This window comes from Mandrillus leucophaeus, unplaced genomic scaffold (assembly GCF_000951045.1).
Source record: "Mandrillus leucophaeus isolate KB7577 unplaced genomic scaffold, Mleu.le_1.0 Scaffold13, whole genome shotgun sequence".
NCBI lineage: Eukaryota > Metazoa > Chordata > Mammalia > Primates > Cercopithecidae > Mandrillus > Mandrillus leucophaeus.
The window spans coordinates 5,714,737-5,739,573 of NW_012101254.1; the positions used below are offsets into that span (position 1 = coordinate 5,714,737).

A 24,837-nucleotide genomic window follows, 5' to 3' on the forward strand; every position below is an offset into this window, starting at 1 on the left:
CCACCACACCTGGCTAATTTTTTGTATTTTTAGTAGAGACGGGGTTTCACCATGTTAGCCAGGATGGTCTCGATCTTTTGACCTTGTGATCCGCCTGCCTCAGCCTCCCAAAGTGCTGGGATTACAGGCATGAGCCACCACGCCCAGCCACAAGTGGGAAGAAATCTTAAATGACATCATGTACAAGGGGAACAGGTCCCAGTAACATCTTTAACGTTTTAGGCCTTAGTTAGGGCTGCTTTGGCCCTGCTCTACACAGAAGAGCCTAAAAAGGGAAGGGAAGAGGAACCATCACCTACCTTACCACCTCCTCCTCCTCCCTCAGCCCCACCATTACTAGGTAAAGGTGCCACAGAGGAGACAGAGGTTTTTCCTGAGCCCCCTCCCCCAATAAACTGGGAAGAAGACAATGCATATACTGCAGTTATGGGACCCTGTCTTAGGCAAGCAGCATTAGAAGGGGAGCTCTTGGCCAGGATCGGTGGCTCACGCCTGTAATCCCAGCACTTTGGGAGGCCAAGGTGGGTGGATCACGCGGTCAGGAGATTGAGACTATCCTGGCTAACATGGTGAAACCCCATCTCTACTAAAAGTACAAAAAATTAGCTAGGCGTGGGGTGGGCACCTGTAGTCCCAGCTACTCAGGAGGCTGAGGCAGGAGAATGGCGAGAACCCAGGAGGCGGAGCTTGCAGTGAGCGAAGATCGCACCACTGTACTCCAGCCTGGGCAACAGAGCAAGACTCCATATCAAAAAAAAAAAAAAGAAAGAAAAGAAGGGGAGCTCTTAGTCTGCCCAGTGATGCAAAATCAACAAGGCAATCAGGTACATGAACCCATTACTTTCAACACTTATAAAGAAATAAGAGAAAGCATTAGAGAAAACAGAGCCGCTAGCACATTTACGAGAGGACTGATTGAGGCCATAGCAGACAACTACCATATGACCCCTTTCTAATAATGGCCAATTATGTATTCAATAGTCACCTAAGGACTCTCGTTCTGCCTCATGTGCGCACTGGCTCCTAAGCACATCAAAATTTTCTGAAAGGCAAGACAATACAGCTCCATTTTATATATTCTACAGTACTCTGGACACACAGCAGTAATGAATTGTAAGAATCTGAATTGGGAGCTAAAATATCTGGGTCGTAGGCCTACTCTGCCACGATTTTCTTATTTGCAAATATTAGAGCTGAACTAGATGACCTCAAAGGCTCTGCCCAACTCCAAAACCTACAATTCAATGGCTGACTGATATACATTCTACACTCTTTAAAAACAATTAAAATCATAGAAGATAATAAGTGTATCATATATTATACAACTATTATACACGTGTGTGTGTGTATATATAGAGAGAGAGACAGACATCTATACATAGACATAACCATCAAATCAGTCAAAATTTCCAACAGACACTTATATTTCCAGTCCATCAGATGACTAAAAACATCCACAAATTCTGTATCCCTCTATTTTATTCCTTCATCCTAACAGCTCTGTCAAGAAGAGATATTTACATGCGCTTCAAGAGGAATTAGTTATAAAATTACTGCAATCTTCAAACCAGAATGCCAGTTAAAACAAAAAAAATTACTGCAACCTAAAACCTGCTGAGCCCAGGCACATGCCTGCTTCCACCCTCAAAGCAGCTGGCCACTTCCCATTGTTTTATCATTTGCCTTCTGGTACCACTATCATCATCAGCGTTAATGCAAATTACTTGTGGGACACTGTGTTATATTTGCGGAACACTGTGTTATACACTGGGGATACCAAAAAGCTAAAGACTCACAGGGCTTACAATACATTTAGGGAGACAGAAACATCAGGAACAGTTACACAGCAATATAAGGAATAGTTTAAACACCAGATACATGGTTTCCTCTGCTGGTATTCAGAATGACCTTCTCCCACTTGGCAAGGATCAGGTCTATTTGTGTGACTTTGCAAAGCAAAGACCTGGGTCAACATTAGAATTAGGGAAAAGGCAAAACAAGACAGACAGGAATTATTTATGGGGGTACTACAAACCTATATTTTAGTTAGAATGTAAAGGCCACAGGAAAAATATTTGTTATATGACAACATGAAACTTCTGTAGTTGGGATTAGGCAATAATAGAAAAATACCATCTTGCACTTATAGTGAATTTATAGTTTTTAAAGTGCTTTGAGATATCTCGTAACTATATGAGGCTGATAAGACTAGACTTATTATATATTTCTTTTTTAGATGAAGAAACTAAGCACAGGGAAGTAAAGTGACCAGTTCAAGGCCACGCTGCCCAAAAAGAGGTAGAACTGGAAGAGAATACAGGTCCTCTGAATCCTGGGAACCAAATCCCAGGATTTTTTTTTTTTTTTTTTTTTTTTTTTTTTTGAGCCGGAGTCTTGCTCTGTCACCCAGGCTGGAGTGCAGTGGTGTGATTTCAGCTCACTGCAAGCTCTGCCTCCTGGGCTCAAAGATTCTTGTGTCTCCGCCTCCCAAGTAGCTGGGACTACAGGCGTGCGCCACCACGCCCAGCTAATTTTTGTATTTTTTGTAGAGATAGGGTTTCCCCATGTTGACCAAGCTGGTCTCAAACTCCTGACCTCAGGTGATCCACTTGCCTCAGCCTCCCAAAGTGCTGGGATTACAGGCGTGAGCCCCCACACCCAGCCTGGAAGATACTTTTTCTATTAAGTTATTATACAAGTAGAAATACCATAATAAAACCAAAATCAAAGCCATACAGAATCTAGGCAAGGAGAAAAATGTTAAGAATTTGACAGGGTGTTTTTAGCACTAGCCTGGGAAGATACAAACCTACAGCACATTCTACAAAAATCTGCAGTAAAGAAGCCTAATTTATTGGGTTTACTGAGGGTGTAAATGACCATATAAAATCAACACATTTCCTTACTCTTTTATTTCATACTAACTAAACAACTTTCTGTTATTACTAGTTCCCTAATCACTTCTATTTCAGGAATGGGCCCTCTTGCACATGGCAGAAGATATTCATCAATAGAGAAGCATTTCACAAGTTGCAAATTTAAAAAGTTAACTTTTGGTTCCATAACAGGTCTCAAGAGCATTTGTAAGCCATTCATCTCCAGGACGGCCAGCAAGAGGATAAATAAACTGACCAGCGAGGTTTATGGAACCTCCATGACTCCAGCAGGTTCAAATCCCAGAAAACAGTCTCCTGTCAACAACCTCAAGCCTAATCCTAAATAAAGTAGTATCATTATTGATTGGCCCTATAATTTTTTAATTTGAAGGCAACAGAGATGTTCATGTTGCTCATAAAAAGGGGAGAATTAGCAAATTAGTTTTGGTTTTTATTCAGAGTTCACAGACTATAGAATCTGGAATCTACCATTGAAATCAGAAATGTTTATTTTATAAATGACTGTACCTGGGGCAGCTCGTAGCTGGGAGGAACAGCTCAGAGGTCTTATGGCTGGAAGACAAAATAAACTGTTTACAAAAAGCAATACCATTCAGTATCTGTGCAAGATGCTTATAAATCCAAATCCAATCTCTAAAAATAAAATAATAATAATAAACTTACCAAATCTGAGGGCCCATTTTGATGTAGTGGGAAGTTTTTTAAAAGGGTAAGTCAAGATGGTAGTCATTCTGGAATCTAAAAAGAGAACAAAAGTATATCCTGGATTAGCTGAACAATTTGTAGTTTACATTGTAGTCTATGAACTCTAATAACCTCATCTACAGCTGCTAGAAAACATTAAAACTTAATCTTATCAACCATTCTTCATCCAATAATATTATTATGATAGGAACACTGACATGGCTTTCACATCGTACCAATCACTATTCTAAGCATTAACCATCTAATCTTCACAATGACCTATAAAGTAGGCATGATTATTACATCCTTTGTAAGAGAGAAGGAAATTCAGGCATAGTAGGATTTAGTGACTTGCCAAAAGACCTACAACTAGTGAGTGGCAGAGCTGGAATATTTATTTATTTATTTATTTATTTATTTATTTATTTATTTTTGAGATAGAGTTTTGCTCTTGTTGCCCAGGCTGGAGTACAGTGGCGCAATCTCGGTTCACTGCAATCTCCACCTCCCCAGTTCAATCGATTCTCCTGACTCGGCCTCCCGAGTAGCTGGGATTACAGGCACGTGCCATGGTGCCCGGCTAATTTTTTTGTATTTTTAGTAGAGACGGGGTTTTGGCATGTTGGCCAGGCTGGTCTTGAACTCCTGACCTCAGGTGATCCATCTGCCTTGGCCTCCCAAAGTGCTGGGATTACAGGCGTGAGCCACCGCGCCTGGCCCAGACCTGGAATTTGAACCCAGGGAGTCTACCTCCAGAGTTTGTGCTCCTGTCCTTTAGGGTCAAAGAAGCAGAGAGACTGCTAGGCGTGATCATAAAACCATTAGTATTAGTTTCACGATTCTGAAGGCTATACTATGATTACGTAGAAGGCTTTGTGGAATGTTTGTATTTGAAGGGAATACACACTAAATAGGGATGGTGAAGCATCATGTCAACAACTTACTCTCAACTGCTACTAAAAAAAGTTCGTAGTACTGCACTTGCAACTTTTTTCAAAGTTTGATACTGTATTGTTTCAAAATAATAAAAAAGTAAAACATAATAATCCTATATATTTAAAAATATGTAAAATACATTAACTACATCCCCCCACCCCCAAAAAAAGACTAAATTTCTAACAATAAGTTCCTACAGATCACTAAGGAAAACACTAGCAGACAAATAAGCACAGAATATGAACAGACCACAGAAAAGGAAATACAAATGGCTCTTAAATATATGAAAAGATGTTCAATTTCACTCATAAGAATTCAAATTAAAATCACACATATATAATTGTCTGTCAAAGTAGCAAAGATTCAAAGGTTTGATATATACTCTGTGTAGGTAAGAGTATGTGCAAATAGATATTCTCATATACTGCTGCCAAGAGAACTGGCACGATCCATGGGGAGGGCAATTTGGTAATTATCCGTGAAACTACAACTGCACCTAATGTTTGAACCAGCAATTCCATTTCCATGAACAGACTTCATGGACATTACTCACACACAGGACATGATCCATATTGTTACTGTAATAGTCAAAGATTAGAATAACCAAAAAATACGAAAATGGGTAAGTAAGCCATGCTACAACACCCTTGTGAAATACAATGCAGCTGTAAAAGGTAAGGAAATGATTATGTACCAATATGAAACCATTTTTAAGCTATATTAAGTGAAGAAAGCGAGATGCAAAATAGCTGTACAGCACGCTATCACTCATGTTAAAAGAGGAAAAATATTATGTACATTTCCTTGCATCAGTATAAAATCCCCCTGGAAGTACAATAAAGATGTTAAGAACAATTGTTGACTGGAAGAAAGGGAACTGGGTAACTAGGGGACTGGGGTGGAAGACTTGTCATCATACACTTCTTATAATTTCTTAATTTTGAAGCATGTTTTAACTAAAAAAAAAAAAAAAATCAAAACCAAAAAAATCCCACAAGATTTACCAACAAAGACTTTGGTAGCCAACCTCCAAGTTGCCCCGCAATAATCTCTACCTCTTGGTATACACACCCTTGTCTAGCTGTCTCCCTCTCCATATCACAGAATGTATAAACCAAGGAGTATGTTACAAGTAATGGTATGCCACTTCTGACACAGGCTATAAGAGATACTGCAACATCTGCCATGGCCTCTCTCTCAGCTCACTCACTATGGGAGAAGCCAGGTGGTGTGTCCTGAGCAGCCTTATGAAGAGGCTCCTGTGGTGAGGAACTGACGCCTCTTGCCAACAGCCATGTGAGTGAACTTGGAAGCGGAGCCTTCAGCTCAGGCAAGCTTTCAGCTGACACCACCCCTGCCAACATTCTGACAGCCACCTCATGGGAAATTCTAAATCAGAGTAATCCAGCTAAGGTGCCCTTGATTCCTGACCTTCAGAAACTATGAGATGGTAAACACGTATTGTTTTAAACTGCTAAATTTGGCAGTAATTGGCTACACAGAAATAGATAATACAAATGTTTTAAGGTTTAACTTCTCTTGGGTTTTTAGAGACTAAAAGGAGGATGTCCTACAGCTTCTGAAAAGGAAAAAACAAAACACACACGTTCCAAACATGTGGATTGGAAAGAGATGGAGAAGCCCAAGCTTTAGGATCACCAGCCTAGGGATATTCAAAGGACTCTGGCCAGAGAAACACAAAGAGGGCCATGAGAGAGGTACCACTCAGAAGCTACTTACAGTACCACAAGGGTCTAGGACACAAGTTCCCTTATGTAAAGTTCACCTTGAAATAAAATTCATGAAAATAGTTAAGAAAATGTTGAAAAACAAAAGGGGGAACCTTGTTCCAATAGATAACAAAACTTTCTAGGCCAGGCACAGAGGCTCACACCTGTAATCCCAGCACTTTGGGAGGCCGAGGTGGGAGGATCGCTTGAGCCCAGGAGCTCGAGACCAGCCTAGGCAACCTAGTGAGACCCTGTCTCTACAAAAAACACAAAAAACTAGCTAGGCATGGTGGCATGTGCCTGTAGTCCCAGCTACTCAGGAGGCTGAGGTGGGAGGAGCACCCAAGCCAGGAGTTCAAGGCTGCAGTGAGCCATGATCACACCACTGTACTCGAGCCTGGGTGACAGAGTAAGACCCTGTCTCAAAAGAAAAACAGACAAGTGCCAGGCACAGTGGTTCATGCCTATAATCCCAACACTTTGGGAGGCTGAGATGGGCGGATCACAAGGTCAGGAGATCGAGACCATCCTGGCTAACACAGTGAAACCCCATCTCTACTAAAAATACAAAAAGTTAGCTGGGCGTGGTGGCAGCCGCCTGTAGTCTCAGCTATTCAGGAGGCTGAGGCAGGAGAATGGCATGAACCCGGGAGGCGGAGCTTGCAGTGAGCTGAGATCGTGCCACTGTACTCCAGCCTGGGTGACACAGCGAGACTCCGTCTCAAAAAAAAAAAAAAAAAAAAAAAAGACAAAACACTTTCCATAAAGAACCAATAATTAAAACAGAGCAGCTCTAGCACAGGAATAAATGACATTGGTCAACAGAACAGGATGTAGCAGTTCAGAAGCAGACCCATGTATGTAAGAATTTAGTGTATAAAAAATACAACACTTCAGTTAGCTGAGAGAAAGAAATTACTCCATGAATTCACTGGGAAAATGGCTAAACATTTGGAAAAAATTTTAGGTGTGTAGCTCATAGCAAAAGCACAAATAAATGCCAGACAGATTAAATATTTAAATGTATATATTTTAAAAATACATATATTAACTATAAAAGTGCTAGAGGAAAACATCAGAGAATATAATATATACATACACGCACGTGTATGTATTTTTTAGAGACAGAGTCTCGCTCTGTTGCCCAAGCTGCAGTGCAGTGGTATGATCATAGCTCACTGCAATCTGGAACTCCTGAGCTCAAGGGATCCTCTTGCTTCAGCCTCCTGAGTAGCTAATACTACAGGCACATGCCACTATGCCTGGCTAATTAAAAAAAAAAAAAAGAAAAAAAACTTTAGAGACAGGCTAGTCTCACACTCCTAGCCTCAAGTAATCCTCCTGCCTCGGCCTCCCAACATGCTGGGATTACAGGCATGGGTCACCAAATCCAGCCTCAGAGAGTATTTTTATCACTTAGATGGAGAAGGGATTTCAACATATGGCACAAAACTCAGAAGTACAACAGAAAATAGTAACTAACGGAACTGATCATATAAACATTCAAAATACATACTAAAATATACTAAAATCAAGTTAAAAGGCAAATAGATTCAGAGAAAATATTTGTAACGTGTCAAACAGAAAAGGGTTGATACCCATAATCCATGAAGAACTTGTACAAATTATAAGAAAAACAGGGTCAGGCGCAGTTGCTCACACCTATAATCCCAGCACTTTGGGAGGCCCAAGTGGGTGAATCATCTGAGGTCAGGAGTTCGAGACCAGCCTGACCAACATGGAGAAACCCTGTCTCTAATAAAAATACAAAATTAGACAGGCCTGGTGGCACATGCCTGTAAGTCAGCTACTTGGGAGCTGAGGCAGGAGAATCGCTTGAACCCGGGAGGCAGAGGTTGCAGTGAGCCAAGATCATACCATTGCACTCCAGCCTGGGCGACAGAGTGAGACTCCATCACAAAAGAAAAGAAAAGAAAAGAAAAGAAAAGAAAAGAAAAGAAAAGAAAAGAAAAGAACAGAACAGAACAGAACAGAACAGAACAGAAAAGAAAAGAAAAGAAAAGAAAAGAGAAAGAAAAACAGAAACAATCTATCACGGAATCTGCAGTTTGTACTCTAATATCCATTCTACCCAATTATGTAGCTGCTGTATGTGGCTTATATGGGACTGAATCAAGCCCAACTCCAGGGTTTAAACAAATAAGAAAAATCTCATTCTCTCTGCCAAGATCATTGATTCAGGGATCAAGGCGTCAAACAACCACGCACGGTATTGCCTTGACCACTGGTATTGATGCGTGGATGGTTTAGTCAGTTTAACACTCAAGTCTTCTGCCTGTAATTCTGGAACACAAATCTTTCCTTCTGAGGCCTGGCATGGCTATAGCAATTTGCAAACATTAACAAAGCTAGGCTAAGAGGGAGCTACTACCAGAAGAGCAGAAGAGTACGGAGCTGAGAATTTTGGAAAAAGAAACTAGAGTCCTGGCTGAATCCCATCTGAAACCCACCCTCCCATTGTGCTTTTCAGCTCTGTGAGCCAACAAATCTCCTTTACTTATTTATTTATTTTGAGACGGAGTCTCACTCTGTCACCCAGGCTGGAATGCAGCGGCGCAATCTCGGCTCATTGCAACCTCTGCCTCCTGGGTTCAAGCAATTCTCCTAGCCTCAGGCTCTCAAGTAGCTGGGACTACAGGCACACACTGCCATGCTCGGCTAATTTTTTTTATTTTAATAGAGAGAGGGTTTCATCGTGTTGGTCAGGCGGGTCTCGAACTCCTGAGCTCAGGCAATCTGCTCTCCTCAGCCTCCCAAAGTGCTAGGATTACAGGCGGGAGCCACCACGTCGGGACCAATAAATCTCCTTTGAGAAGCCAATTTGATTTGAATTGTCTGTTATTTGCAACTGAAAGACTCCTTCCTGATACATGACCAAAAGCCAGAATGAGAAAACAAGCAATTCACAGAAGAAATGAAAATGCCAAATAAACAAAATGTATAATGTTCAACCTCACTCACTAACAAAATGCTGTGATTTTTTTTTTTTTTTTTTTTTGGAGACTAAGTCTCGCTCTTGTCTCCCAGGCTGGAGTGTGATGGCGCGATCTTGGCTCACTGCAACCTCTGCCTCCTGGGTTCAAGCGATTCTCCTGCCTCAGTCTCCTGAGTAGCTGAGACTACAGCATGCCTGGCTAATTTTTGTATTTTTAGTAGAGATGGGGTTTCACCATGTCGGCCAGGCCGGTCTCAAACTCCTGACCTCAGGTGATCCATCCGCCTCGGCCTCCCAAAGTGCTGGGATTACAGGCATGAGCCACCGCATCCAGCCTGTGTTTCCCTTTTCCTTATTTTTTTTTTTTTAATTAAAGCAAGGTATCATTTTGTGGTTTTCAGATTGGCAAACATTTAAAATATGGTTAATATATAATTCTAGTAAGAATGTATCTAACTAAATAGGCACTTTCATACACTAGAAGACATGTAAAATGCTAAGGCCTTTTGGTATGACAATTTCGTAGTTATAGATCAGAATTTAAAATGTGAATTTTTGAATCCAATAATGCCTTTTATTGGTCTCTAACCTATAGAAATATTCAAAATGTGTGTATAGCATATATAGGTCTCTAGCCTAAATACTCAAGGGGGGCCAGGGGTGGTGGCTCACGCCACTGAACTCCAGCCTGGGAGACAGAGCAAAACTCCATCTCCAAAAAAAAAAAAAGAGAGAAATACTCAAGGTGTTCATTACAGCACTGTTTATATTTGTGGGAAACTGGAACTAATCTAAATGCACATCAGTAGGAAACAGTTAAGTAAGTTATAGTGTAAACACACCATGGAATACAGTTTGGCACTTTGGAAAAGAAAATGAAACAAAATGACGTCCATGTATATATATTGATGTGGAAAAATGTTCATAATATATATTAAACGAAAAAGCAAGCTACAGAACAATGTGTATTAGAATAATAGATTAGAATAACCGGAAAACAGGGAAATGGGTAAGTAAATCCCACTACAACACCCATTTTGTAACAGAAAGAGAGAAAGAGAAAAGTCCATAAAGCTGTGAGTCTAGATATGGAAAGGATAAAGAAAAGCTTTTATTTAATATTCTTCTGTTCTCTTTAATTTTTTAAAATAAGCATTTTACTTACATACAATTCTAGTTTTATTTAAAATCTATATACACTGTTGTCCCTCAGTATCCATGGGGGATTGGTTCCAGAATCCCCCCCAGATACCAAACCTCAAGGATGCTCAAGTCCTTTACATAAAATGGTATAGTATTTATTTACAAAGAACCTATGCACATCCTCATGCATACTCTAAATCATCTCTCGACTACTTATAATACCTAATGCAATGTAAATCTATGTAAACAGTTGTTACGCTGTATTGTTTAGGGAATAATGATGAGGAAAAAAGTCTGTACATGTTCAGGACAGATGAAACCACTGTAGGCCTAACTACATTTTCACTCAGACATTGGTTGAATCGGAAAATGTGGAACTCACAGATACCAAGGGCCGACTGTACATCAATATCTTATATAAATATATACAAATATACAAATGCATTTAAAAAAAGTCCAGAAAAATACACATCAAAATGCTAAAAGTAGTTATCTCTGGGTGGTGGAATTACAGATGTCTTTATTTTCTTTAGACTTTTCTGTAGTTTCTGAATAAAAAATTACATGGAATATGTATTCCTTCAATAATTAATAAAAAACAGATTTCAAAAGTAAGAGGGACTAAGCAAATTATCCTACGGCAGAGTTGACCTGTTATTTGCTAAGCTTCAGAAAACAGAAATTTTGACAAGAATATTCAAAGCATGGAAACTCCAGGGTAGCGTAGGGTAGGATGGGGTTGGGTAGGGTGGGCCTAAGTAGGGTGTGGAACTATGGAAAGATACACGAAGCTGCAGGCACCTAGGAGCAAGGGAAAGGAAGAAGGGTCTAGGCAAGTAATGAAAGAGAAAGCAAGATGGGGTGGCTCTAACACCTCATCATCACAACTTTAAAACACAATGTAAAGTTTAAGAGAACTGACTAAAGCCAGACTATGTCCAAATCCTGATTCACCCTAGCTGCATGACTTTAAGCCAGTTACTTAACCACATAGGACACGTGCGCGCGCGCACACACACACAACACACACGTGCATGCAGCACTTAAAACAGTGCTTGATACACACTTAGGGGTATACCTGTGTTCACTATTACCAGTAGGGGTAGTGATACAAATGTACTGCTTCCCTCTATATAAACCATTGGACTAGAGTGCTTAGGGATCAAAGAAACATTGTAACATTTCTGCCCTGATGGAGCTTAGTCTTGTAGAGAGAGCACAGGGAGCAAAAAAATGGAGCCAAATCAGTGATCCATATCAGGGACTGGCAAACTACAACACATGGGCCTCTAGCTAAAAACAGTTTTTCACATTTTTAAAGAGTTGTAAGGCCGGGCATGGTGGCTCACGCTTGTAATCCCAGCACTTTGGGAGGCCGAGGTGGGCGGATCACCTGAGATCAGGGGTTCAGGACCAGCCTGGCTAACATGGTGAAATCCCATCACTACTAAAAATACAAAAAATTAGCCTGGCGTGGTGGTGTGCGCTTGTAATCCCAGCTACTCGGGAGGCTGAGGCAGAAGAATCACTTGAACCCAGGAGGAGGCTGCAGTGAGCCAAGATCGCACCATTGCACTCCAGCCTGGGCAACAAGAGCGAAACTGTCTCAAAAAAAAAAAAAAAAAAGTTGTAAAAAAAAAAAAAAAAAAAGTTGTAAACAAAACAAAACAAAAATATATATATAACAGAGACCAAAGTGATCCTGCAAATCCTGAACTATTTAGTCTGGACCTTTAACAACAACAACAAAATTTACCACTTCCAACCTAAATAATTAGTGCTACACGCAGTTAGGTGTCGAAGAAAGCATTACATGGGCAGGAGGCAGGCTCTGAACTGTAAATACGCTGTAAGATGATCAAGAATCCTTTTTGTAATTTATTCACAAGTGGTCAGGTCGTTCAGTTTCTGCTTAAAGTGCTCCCAGTGATGAGCACTCACTATGTAACTTGAGCTTTAAACAGAAACGTCTCTACTTTGTTTCTGTACTCCTCATTTCAGTCTTACCTTCGATGCCCCTTGTTTCCTGTCTTGCAGAGCTGTCAGTCTGGTGAGCAGTGAGACTCAGACTTATGTCTGAATGCTAGCTCTGTCATAGACTAGAAAATGTATATAATCTGAGCTTCCCAAACTTCATCTAGAAAATGCAAATGATAATAATTCGGCGAATGTGAGGATTAAACAAAAAGGTATGAAGGTGACCAGAGCACACCAGGCTCTCAATGTGACTTCCTTTTGAAACCAATCACTTTATTGCAGTACTCCAGCCCCTCTTTCCAGCACAAAAACAGCTACCATGCAGTGAAGAACTCTTCACTAGGACTTACTAGACTTAGGCTCCAGTCTTATTTCTACCACATGTGGCCATGGGTATAACCACTCCCTCTGATTCGTAGGCAGTTTCTTCACCGCTGAAGTGAGTTGAGGTGTGAACGACCAGATAGTCATCCATCGGAAAACCCCCGAGAGCACAAGATTACCTGGATAACCGAGCGGGATGGAGGATTGTCTCCGTTCCTCCCACACTCAAGCACCGAAAGGTCACCTGACCTAGTCTTATCCTTTATAGCAGAAACCGGGCAAACCCATGGTGCGGTCCACAATCTCTATAGCCGCCGACATGGGTACAGGGGAAGCAGGCGAAACAACACACACTCCTAGGCAGACCAGGGTTACGTTAAGGCCGACGCCCACACACATCCACACACACCCCTACACACCCAGACTTCGCTAACTTGCGATGATAAATTAGGGCGCAGGTGACACCACTGTCCCGAGCTTCAGTTGGAACGCTAGTCCAAGTCACTGTCCTAACTGCAGCTAGCACTGCCGACCTTGTCGGAGGAGGATTTTCCTTCCGCTCCCTCAACTCCGACTCTCCCAGGGAGGGGACGGGGCCGGGGACACCGGCGACACTTGCAGGGAAGGAAGTGGGATCTCGCCTTTGGGAAAGCCCGGACAGAGAGCTGAGGGCTCGCTGTCTCACCTTGGCTGACGTCCGCTCGAACTCCTACTCAGAGAAAGGTCCAGGCCCTAGTGCCAAAGCTCTGCCGGACCAAGGGGCGGGTCCTGCCCCGAAAGGACCCCTCACCCCGCGGGCGGGCACGGCCTTTCTTGCGGGCTGCCCTCCGGCCGCCTGACTGGAAAACCTGGCACTCCACCCCTCCTCTCCGGGCCCCCGTCCTTCCCCGAAGAAAGGGACCTTTCGGCCCCGTTAGCCAGGAGCGAGGGGCAGGGCTAAGGCGCCGGAGGCCACTCGGCGTCTGGGTTTTAGTCAGGCAGTGCGCCAGGCGCCTGGCCGCCAGGCTACGGGAGGAAAAGTCCTCCGCTTGGCCGCACCCGTTAGAAGCGCTCTTACTGCTGGCCTCTTCAACTCAACATGGTGGCCTGCCGGGCAATTGGCATCCTCAGCCGCTTCTCTGCCTTCAGGATCCTCCGCTCCCGAGGTGAGGCCTGGCCGAGGGCATCCCAGACCTCCGGGCAGAACTCCTGCGGGGACTGGGTTGGCCCCGGAGCCGCGTCTCCCTTTCGCTGTCGCCTGCCCCAGCCCAGAGACCCAGCCCTCTGTGGGGAATACTGCCCTGGGACCCCGTTTCCTGTGACCTTGTGAAGGGACTGTCACTTACCCTCTCACGACTCCTGCTGCGATTTCAGGCTCCCTAACCCCCAAGCTTTCTGAGTCTGGTGCCACTCGTTCTGTCACCTTTCCGCGGGTCTCCTGCGTCGCACTTCTGGGCTCACGCCCCTCATATTTTCTTGATCCGGAGTTCCAGAAGAATCGGGATCCATTCTGTCGCATCTTTGTGGCTCCACAGCACCTTGCCCCGCGACAAGAGCTATCTTAAAACCTTGGATGGGATTAATCAGCCTTGCAGATCACTGCCCCTCCCTGCTCGGTTCCCTCAAAACCATTTTTGTGCTTGCTACCCCATTCAAGTAGGGAGCTCAACTCCTGCAGTTTCAGTAATGCCAGTGTGAACGTATAGTATTTTGAATTTCAACGGGAGGTTCTGCAACTTACTGGAAGACACACTTTAAAAATACACTAATACCTCTACCTTAAGGAATAAAATGTTAGATGGTTTTGAGAACGATTTCTAATCTGATGATTCCCAGTCAACCTCTGTTAGCTAGTGTTTTTCCTTTTCAAACTGGCAGTGAAAGGGCTAAAGTAGGTGGTTGTAGGAAACCTTGCATTTTCCTTCCATCCCAAATCTGTAAAGTCAAATGTGAACGACATTTTATTACATGTTGTGTTTAATAATTTACTTAATTAGAAATTTTAACTTTTAATTTAATTTGTAATATGAATTACCTCTCCTCCTCCGGAACCTCTGAAGTAGTATGCTTTTTTTAGCCACGTAGCTGAAATCTCTTTACTGTAAGGGGATTATTTTTCTGCTCCCTTTTTTCAACTGCTGTTTTTAGTCTCCACAAAACTGTCGCATATATTTGCCAATTATAACATAAGCACATTATAGAACTTTGAAATGCTGAAAGGATTGAGGAAAGGGATGAAAAAAAAAGATCACCCATTGTCTTACTACTCATATGCTTACCTACAGTTAGCCTTCGGTTATATTTCCTTACAGGTTTGGTGGTTTTTTCCCCTATTTTCACAACACTTTTGAAAAGTCACATGTATAATTTTTATCTTACCCCTGTATTGGTTTGAAGGTATTTCTTATGGATTGGCAGCTGATGTCACTTGGAAGTGGTAGCCAGGGCACGTGATTCTAGTCACTAACTAGCTGTGTGACTTTGGACAAATGGCTTAAACTAAATGTAGGCTTTATTTTCCTCTTCTGCAAAATGAATGATTGAGACGATGGATTTCCTTTGCATGAGAAGTAGCATGACAGAGCAATTAAACACATTGTTTGGGCCGGGTGCGGTGGCTCACGCCTGTAATCCCTGGGAGGCTGAGGCGGGCAAATCATCAGGTCAGGAGATCCAGACCATCCTGGCCAACACGGTGAAACCCCGTCTCTACTAAAAATACAAAAAATTAGCTGGGCGAGGTGGCGGGCGCCTGTCGTTTGGAGTCTGACTTCTGGGTTTGGACCTAGCTCTGCCTTTTACCCTCTGGTGACCTTGGGCAATTAATTTCTGTGTGTGTTTTCTCATTTGTAAAATGGGGAATAATACCACCTTGTGCGATGGAAAGGAGTTATTTTAGATATCAGGCAGTTTTTCATGGAGTAAGCACTCAGTAAATATTATTAACTACAGCCTGGAAGAAATACGGTTGTATATGTCTGAGAATTTTTAAAAGTAATTTTTACATCTTGTATGTGTAATAAAAAGCTACCAACCTAATTTTTCTGTTTTTCTGTATAGAAATATATAGACACATAAATATATATTTTGCATTGTGTTTTCACCAGTAAGAAAGTGTCACTCATTGTAGTTACTGGTCCATTAATCGCAGTTTATAAATTTTGAAAAAAGTCTGGAAAGTGAATTTAAAATGACCTGCACCCTTATATTACTATTTAGAATCAATAGATCCTTCACACTAAAAGTTTGTGCAAGGCTTTGCCAAACATTTAATGAGATTATGACGTTTGCTGGTGGATGATAAAATTCTCTTGAAATGGGGCCAGGCGGTGGCTCATGCCTATAATCCCAGTATATTGGGAGGCTAAGGCAGGCAGATCACTTGAGGTCAGGAGATCGAGACCAGCCTGGCCCACATGGTGAAACCCCATCTCTACCAAAAAATACCAAAATTGGCCAGGCGTGTTGGCGCGCGCCTGTAATCCCAGCTACTCAGGAAGCTGAGGTGGGAGAATCGCTTGAACCTGGGAGGTGGAAGTTGTAGTGAGCCAAGATCACACCTGAGAGACAGAGTAAGACCATATCTCTCAAAAAAAAAAAAAAAAATTCTCTTGAAGGAGACTTGTAATTCTTGAAATTTTAAAGCATACTTTCTCTACAAGTGCTGTAATTCTGAATGTGAATATCAAATGAAAATCACTTCTTGACCAAAATGTTGTCTTAATTCCCACTCTTATCCTAGATCTAAATTCCTCATTATGTAAGTAGTAAAATAATTTCACAGGAGATGAATTTAGAGGCAAATACCTTAATAGATGGTGAGTTTTTTTAAATTTTTATTTATTTATTTTTTTGAGACCGAGTCTCACTGTGTCACCCAGCCTGGAGTGCAATGGTGCAAACTCGGCTCTCTGCAACCTCCGCCTCCTGGGTTCAAGTGATTCTCATGTTTCAGCCTCCAGAGAAGTTGGGATTACAGATGCCTGCCACCATGCCCAGCTGACTTTGTGTGTGTTTGTGTGTGTGTGTGTGTGTGTGTGTGTTTAGTAGAGACAGGGCTTCTCTATGTTGGCCAGGCTGGTCTCTAACTCCCGACCTCAGGTGATCCACCCACCTCAGCCTCCCAGAGTGCTGGAATTACAAGCGTGAGCCACCCTGCCCAGCTGTAGATCGTGTATTTTTAAATTTGATTCTCACTTCCTTAAATCTCATCCCTTCTTCCAGCGTTGAATCTTGAGAAAAGCTGTTGATTGTTACAACCAAAGTAATGTTTTCATATTTGAAATTTGTATTAGCATAATCCAGCTCTCTCCGCTGACTGTAGTCTTACGAGGTTTTGTAGGTATTCTTGAGTTACATTACAGAGATGATTAAAAAGTGGGGCAAAGGTTTCTGCGTACTTTGCTGGCACAGTAGATGTAGGCTAAAGTTCACTCCGCTGCCATAGGGTAAGCTCTGCAATTAGGTAGTAAGTAAGGCTAGATTCCAAAAGCAAATCTACCTTGTAATCTGACTTGATTTAGTTGACTCTGGCTTGGAATTTTTTCTAAGTATGTTTGTGTATGTACTGGTTTTCTGTTTGTTTTTTGTCTTGATCTTGGAGAGGTTTTGTGTATGAGTGTGTGGGCAGCATAGGTAGATTAGTAGATAGGAGTTAAAATGGTTTAAACTGTTGGCTAATGACCAGTAACCTGTCGTCTCAAATATTTGCTCTTTAAAACTGCAACCCAGTGGGGCACATGGCACATGCTTGTAGTCCCAGCTACTCTGGAAGATTACTCGAGCCCAGGAATTCAAGACCAACCTGGGCAACGTAGGGAGACCTCATCTCAAAGAAAAAAGAAATTTTTTTGAAACATTGCAACCCATGCTCACTCTATTTCCTTTTTTTGCCTAGGTGCTTATTTTCTAACATATTTGTGTTTCTCGGTTTTTCCCTCCCAACCTGCATTCCCAATCAGTTCATTCCCACTCTAATCCACTTTACCCTGTTTTGCTAGAATTACCTATTCCCTGCCTCCCTTCCCACTGGAATTTCTACTTTGCAGGAAAGCTTTTTCTATGCCAGTCCTATTTTCACTTTTATCTTCACTGAGTAGGAACTGATTCTTCCCAGATATCATATCCCCTGCTGACCTGGAATGTAAGTTCCACCAAGACACGGATTTTTGTCTTTTTTGTTCACCGTGAGTGCCTTGCTGAACTCCAAGTGCCTAGAACAATGAATGGCACATGGAGGTCACAATATATATTTTTTTATTGAATGAATAACAGATTATGCTAGAAGAGATTACAATGTGGTTGGCAAAACACCTGCTACAATGCAGCAGTTAGAGGACAAAACAGTAAATAATAAAATAAAAATGCAGGCAAGGAAAGCAAAGATCACTGTAGACAGAATCCGAAGATGAGGTTTTGTGGAAAAGATTGGAGTCATGATGCAAATATAAAGAAGGAAGCGTGGTAAATATAGATGACACAGATTTCAAATGATGGAAAAGCAAAGCAGGAAACATACTATTAGTCAAGTAGAGGCACTGGAGATTGAGGAGATGGCTGGCTTCTCCTATCGTAAAACACTGAAGTTCACTTGTAAGAGACTTGTCGTGGCCACACAGCTAGTAAATAAACCTGATGGTTGAACACGAGTCCTTTGCCTTTGCACTAAGAGGGCTGGCTGGCTTGAATTGCTTAAAGAAGAAATCCAGGCAGAACCTGAAATCACCCCATTCTGCTTCTGATGCTAACCACAGTTTTCTTTCTTTTCTTTTCTCTTGTCTTTTCTTTTCTTCTTTTCTTTTCTTTTCTTTTCTTTTCTTTTCTTCTTTCTGTCACCTTGCCTTTCCAACCAGTATAAAGCTGCTATTTTTTGTGCCTTCTCTTCCCTTTCTATAAGGAACTGGGGGATAAAGAGAAAACACGGAGGCAGCAAAAGCCTTGGGTACCTATTGATGGTCCTCCCCTATTCCACTCCACCTTCACTGGGTTCTCCTGTCAGTAGTTCCCATGTGCCCATTTGTTTGCTGTATACTTCAGCGTCACCTTTTTAAAAATACAGATTCTGAGGCCCAACTTCCTAAAAGTCTGATTATGTTGGTCCTAGACTGGGACCTGGGAATTTTGAGTATATCTGGACCTCCCCGTTGATTCTAATGCCCAGCATATTTCTAGAATCACTTCTCAATACTGCTGAGGGAATCCCAGTTCAGTTGGATATATTCTTGTGTAGTCTTTTGGGCTCTGCTTTAGCCATAAGTAGTTGGTCCCTGCCTCTTGAGTAGGCAGGCCATCCTCAACTTGGAAATGGGTATAGTTCTAAGGTTTGTTTCTAAGTCATGTAGAATGTGTTTTTGGTAGAAATGATATTTAAAATTTTATTTAGAATATCCACTAGGATATAAAATGACCAAAATGGTCTGATTTTACTGTTCATTGCCCTGAATTATCATTACAGGTAGGGCAAAGTCTTGGACTCTTGTTTGATGTCTCCCAAAGTCTGAACCAGATGAAGGAAAAGGATTTGGAGAATGAGAGAATAGGTACAGAGAAAGGCAAGTGATCACAAACTGATGAAAAGATAGAGCCACCAAAAGATTGCCAAGAATTTTAATTTTTTTTTTTTGTTTTCCTTTGAGATGGAGTCTCGCTCTTTTGCCCAGGCTGGAGTATAGTGGCACAACCTCAGCTCCCTGCAACCTCCACCTCCTGGGTTCAAGCAGTTCTCCTGCCTCAGCCTCCTGAGTAGCTGGGATTACAAGCATGTGCCATCATGCCCAGCTAATTTTTGTGTTTTTAGTACAGAGAGGGTTTCACCATGCTGGTCAGGCTGGTCTCGAACTTCTGACCTCAGGTGATCCATCACCTTGGTCTCCCAAAGTGCTAGGATTATAAGCGTGAGCCACCGCGCCCGGCCAAGAATTTTAACTTTTTTTTTTCTTTTTGTGTTTTTGAAATGAAGTCTCGCCCTCTCTCTGAAGCTGGAGTGCAGTGGTGCGATCTAGGCTCACTGCAACCTCTGCCTCACGAGTTCAAGCCATCCTCCCATCTCAGCCTCCTAAGAAGCTGGGATTACAGGCGTGCACCACCACACCCAGCTAATTTTTGTATTTTTGGTAGAGACGGGGTTTCACCGTGTTGGCCAGGCTAGTCTTGAACTCCTGACCTCAGGTGATCCACCCGCCTTGGTCTCCCAAAGTGCTGGGATTACAGGCATGAGCCACCACGCCCAGCCAAGAATTTTAACTTTTTTTTTATAGTACTTCTAAATCAGGCAGGCACTCCCCACACTCCTAAATTATATTTGTGGATTCCAAAGCCATATAGTCACTAATGTAGCACAAATGCTGTATATTTTTATGAAAACCAAAAACAAAAATGTTTTAGTATGAATAATTAAGAATTAAATGACTAATACCTGGGAAAAGCTAGTGTAATTAGAGGAGATGCATGAAGGAACCTTTGGATATTGTTAAAGCACTAGTTCTTTTTTAGATATTACTGTAAGACTTAAGCCTTTTCCTGAATGCAAGTGTTTCCATGTGTATTGCTGCTAATCTGTTAAGGGGTAGTTTGTTTTTGTTTTTAGAACTAAAGAAAGAGAAAACTTTTTCCTAAGATAACTGGGCAAGATTTGGAAGATGTGGGCAGGGAGAAGGAATAAGGAGTTAAAGAGGTGCATAGGAGAAATGTTTGAGGTGAACCATGACTGAAAGACAAGGGAAGAAAAAGGGTGTTTTGAAGAAGATTGGAAGTTGTAATTATGGGATGTTGACCCTGGGCTGCCTCCATAACAGCTTGGTTATCACCTAAAGCAAGATGTTTGGATGAGAGCAGGACCGAGGCAAGCCTTTAATGGTGAAATAGAGGTAGAGTCATGTCCAAAACAAAGTTAGAGTGTTTGCCTAGAATTCCCCAATGTTCCTTACCTTCTATCTAGAGTCCAGATTGAAAGAACTTCCACTGGAGTTTCTCTTGTAGTGGTTTGTGCTCAAAAGGTCGTATCATCATCATCATCTCATCATCATGCTGGAGAGCCTAAACTAGTGAAGTGATTAGGAAAGACAGTAGTTGGTCTTTGTTATCCAAGGAGTAAGATTATTCTTGTGGCATGCAGTGTAGACCTTTTCAATTAGAAATACTTAAAATACAAAGTGTGACATGAAGTGTTTCATTTATGGTAGCTACCGTTGCTATTTGATTTTACTTTTGATAACGCTGCAAAGTCCATCTCTCCAAAAAATTGAAAGGGGAAGTGCCTGGAAAACATAGTTGGGATATATTTGGAATGCATTAGGAGCTGACATTATGGATTGCTTTGTAGGTTACTTATTGCTTAGTGTATTAGTTTCCTATTGCTGCTGTAACAAATTACCACAGAGTTAGAGTCTGAAATGATAAAAGTATATTACAGTTATGAAGGTCAGAAGTCTGAAATGGGTTTCACTTGGGTAAAATCAAAGGTAATGGCAGGGCTATGTTCATTCCAGATGATTTAGGGGGAAATCCGTTACCTTACTTTTTCCAGCTTCCAGAAGCTGCCTGAATTATTTGACTTGTTACCTGCTTCAGCATGCGGCCAAGTCATTCTTACATTGCTATCTCTTTGGTTCTCTTTGCTTCCCTCTTCCCTTTTGTGATTACACTGGGCTCACCTGGATAATCCATGATAAATTTTCTTTATTAAGGCCAACTGATTAGCAACCTTAATCCCCCTTTGCCATGTAACCTAACATATTCACAGGTTCTGGGGATGTAGATCCCTTTATGGGGGCCAATCTTCCTCTTTTAGTATCTGAATAATCATCTGACCTGACAATTGAAATGGAAAAAATATATGACAGTAGTCATATGGCCTAGAATACATTGTACAGATTTGGGGTTGTTGTTGTTGTTGTTATTGTAAATTACAGCTTTGTTATATATAAAAGGTACTACAGAAATTGTTTTGCAAACTAATTTTGAAATATCTTTTCTTATAGGTTATATATGCCGCAATTTTACAGGATCTTCTGCTTTGCTGAGTAAGTTTAATTTCTTTTTAATATATATGCTTACGTTGCTTTTTGGGTTTATGTTGCAATAAATATGTTTACAAATAAATTTTTCTTTTCTTTTTAGCCAGAACCCATATTAACTATGGAGTCAAAGGGGATGTGGCAGTTGTTCGAATTAACTCTCCCAATTCAAAGGTATCTCATTTAATTTGCAGTTTTTTTCTACTAACCACATTGTGAATCTAGTCCTGAATGGAAAAGCTGTATCCCATATTTCCCCAAATCTACCAATCTGGCAGTAATCTTACGTGAATTTACAATTTCGATAGTTATGTTAAACTTTGACAGATTGCCAAGGAAGCCAGTTTTCTAAAGCAGAGGTTCTTGCGTAAGAATTCCTCTTGTTGACCTTAGGTGCCAGATTAACATCAAGAATTAGCAAGACTAGCCTTCTGGTTATAGTGTAGAATGAGGAGGTGACTTATTAGAGAAGAACCAGAGTACAAGCTTTGTTTATAAGACTCAAAATTTGCCTACCCGTCTTAATTATGAGGTTGTTAATCCATTTTCTTCATTACCTGCCTGATGTAAGTCACTATTCATAGTAAGTTGGCTGGGTGAAATGTAGATGCTTGACTCTTAAGTTTCCTGAGGGATCTGAATGACTCAGTGCAATTCACATATTGGAAAGCAAATTCTGTTCAAATTGAAACTTCATTTGTTTTTGGCAGCTTTAACAAAGTGTGTAACAGTAATCCATTCTTTTGCCAAGAAGAGCTCTATTGTGAGAGTCCATGCTTTTCCCCCATCTAAATTTGGTGTATTCTTACTTTAAAAATCTTGTAGCCAGGCCGGGCTCTGTGGTTCACACCTACAGTCCCGACACTGGATGGCTGAGGCAGAAGGATCACTTCAGCCCAGGAGTTTGAGACTACCCTGGGCAACATAGCAAGACCTTGTCTCTATAAAAAGTGAAAAATAGTTGGGTATGGTGATGTTCACCTGTAGCGTGAGCTACTCTGGAGGCTGAGGCGGAAAGATCACTTATGCCTAGGAATTCAAGGTTACAGGGAGCTATGATTACACCACTGCACTCCAGCCTGGGTGACAGAGCAAGACCTTGTCTCTGTAAAAAACAATAACAAACTTGTAGCCAGAGGCTTAGATGTAATAAGACCTAGATGGAAGCAGTTGACAACTATCACAAATTAAGGAAAGTAAGAGCCATTCCCCTTTATTAGAGTAAATTTTAGCACCCACTAACCAATGATTCAAGCTTAAGATATTTTTTCAGAATTTTCTTAGGTTGGACATTTTTCCTGAACACAAAAGTAATATATGTCAATGGTAGAAAATTTTTTGACTGTAAAAAATTATAAAGAAGAAAATAATAACCATTCATAATTCAAACCCAAAGATAACCACATTTTTTTCTTGGTTATCTTCCGTGGGATAATCACATTTAATTCAGTTTCAATGAATAATATTTACAAAGCTTAGATCATACTATAGGGGGTTTTTTTGAAGATAGAGTCTCATTCTGTTTCCTAGGCTGGAGTGCAGTGGCACAGTCACAGCTCAGTGCAGCTTCAGCCTCCCCAGGCTCAGGTGATCCTCCCACCTAAGCCTCCTGAGTAGCTGGGACTATAGGCGTGTGCTGCCAGGCCCGGCTAATTTTTGTATTTTCTGTAGAGGCAGGGTTCCATTATGTTGCCCAGGCTGGTCTCTAACTCCTGAGCTCAAGTGATCTGCCCGCCTTGGCCTCCCAAAGTGCAGGGATTGTAGGGATGAGCCACCATGCCTGGCCTATATATCTCATTTGTATTTCATATTTTTCTTAACATTATACATATTTTTTCCATGCCAATAAATGTTTGTAGACCTATTTGTTTGTAGCCTACAAATGATTCAAACTCTGAGGATGACCCTGAGTTCCTCCTTCGAGGAGACCTATTTTTAAAGGAAGGGGTGCTTGTAGTGGGCCAAAGTTGCCTAAATAGAAAGCTACTGACTTGCTGGGAGAATAGTATTTCTTATTCTCTTCTAACAGTATATTTCTACTGGATAAGTATATTTATTATAATCAAAATAGCATTTGATGGTTGTATGTACATCCGGTGCTTCAAATTTAAACCCTTACTTGTATATATTTCCCTTTGGCAGGTAAATACACTAAGTAAAGAGCTGCATTCAGAATTCACAGAAGTTATGAATGAAATCTGGGCTAGTGATCAAATCAGAAGTGCCGTCCTTATCTCATCAAAGCCAGGCTGCTTTATTGCAGGTGCTGATATCAAGTAAGTTTTAGGAAACTTGAAGTCACCTTGTATCTTGGTTAATAGTGTGTTTCTTAGGCCTAATAATTTCTCCTTTTAAAAGAAGGTAGAAGTGCTGGGCACAGTGACACAGGCCTGTAAAATTGAAAATGTACATATCAGGCTGGGTGTGGTGGTTCTTGCCTGTAATCCCAGCACTTTGGGAGCCCAAGGCAGGCAGATCACATAAGGCCAAGAGCTCAAGACCAACCTGGCCAACATGGTGAAACCCTGTCTCCACTAAAAGTACAAAAATTAGGCGTGGTGGCACACTCTTGTAATCTCAGCTACTCAGGAGGCTGTGGCACAAGAATCCCTTGAATGTGGGAGGCAGAGGTTGCAGTGAGCCAAGATCGCACCACTGCACTCCAGCCTGGGTGACAAAGTGAGACTGTCTTAAAAAAAAATTTTTAAAAAGTATATGTATATATGTACATATATATACACACACACGGACACACACACATATATACACACACATCACATGATCTAGAGAAATCTCATTCCTTGTTTATAAGAACCAGTGTATAAGGATGTTTGGTCCGTATAGTGTAAAATAATGAAGAATTTAAAACCAAATATCAGTCAGGAAAATGGATAAGTAAAATGTGGACTATTCGCACAGTAGAATACTACAAAGCAGGTAAAAGGAATTAACTAGATCCACAATATGATGTTAGAACTCAAAAAGTAAGGTTAAGTTAAAAGAAAAGTAAATTGCAGAATGTTTCATACAGTATATAGTTTCTATAAATGTTTTAAAACCAAATATGGAGTAATTTTTGATACTATTTATGGACACAGTCATAGTTGGTCTGGAAGGAGACGCTACAAACATGAAGATGGCTGCTTCGGGGAAATGAAGTGGGTGTAGGACTTGAAATTGTCAAAGGCGACTTTACA

General features: G+C 41.3%; 2 protein-coding genes across 5 annotated transcripts in view; one reads left to right on the forward strand and one right to left on the reverse strand.

Moving 5' to 3' along the window:
• HADHB (hydroxyacyl-CoA dehydrogenase/3-ketoacyl-CoA thiolase/enoyl-CoA hydratase (trifunctional protein), beta subunit) overlaps positions 1 to 13,574 on the reverse strand; it is a 49,342-nt gene extending 35,768 nt beyond the window's left edge. For all 3 annotated transcript variants that reach the window (XM_011972678.1, XM_011972677.1, XM_011972679.1), the window contains exons 1-3: positions 13,333 to 13,574; positions 3,561 to 3,635; positions 3,405 to 3,449 (exon numbers count right to left, since the gene is read on the reverse strand). In XM_011972678.1, coding sequence (XP_011828068.1) covers positions 3,405 to 3,449; positions 3,561 to 3,627 — 112 coding nt within the window. In that variant the 5' untranslated portion in view covers positions 3,628 to 3,635; positions 13,333 to 13,574. The remainder of the gene's footprint in view (positions 1 to 3,404; positions 3,450 to 3,560; positions 3,636 to 13,332) is intronic.
• A 22-nt stretch (positions 13,575 to 13,596) lies between these two features.
• HADHA (hydroxyacyl-CoA dehydrogenase/3-ketoacyl-CoA thiolase/enoyl-CoA hydratase (trifunctional protein), alpha subunit) overlaps positions 13,597 to 24,837 on the forward strand; it is a 61,648-nt gene continuing 50,407 nt past the window's right edge. The window contains exons 1-4 of one of the 2 annotated variants that reach the window (XM_011972674.1): positions 13,597 to 13,792; positions 21,605 to 21,646; positions 21,744 to 21,814; positions 23,783 to 23,916. In XM_011972674.1, the coding sequence (XP_011828064.1) occupies positions 13,726 to 13,792; positions 21,605 to 21,646; positions 21,744 to 21,814; positions 23,783 to 23,916 (314 nt within the window). In that variant the 5' untranslated portion in view covers positions 13,597 to 13,725. The remainder of the gene's footprint in view (positions 13,793 to 21,604; positions 21,647 to 21,743; positions 21,815 to 23,782; positions 23,917 to 24,837) is intronic. The other variant, XM_011972675.1, reaches the window with a different exon arrangement.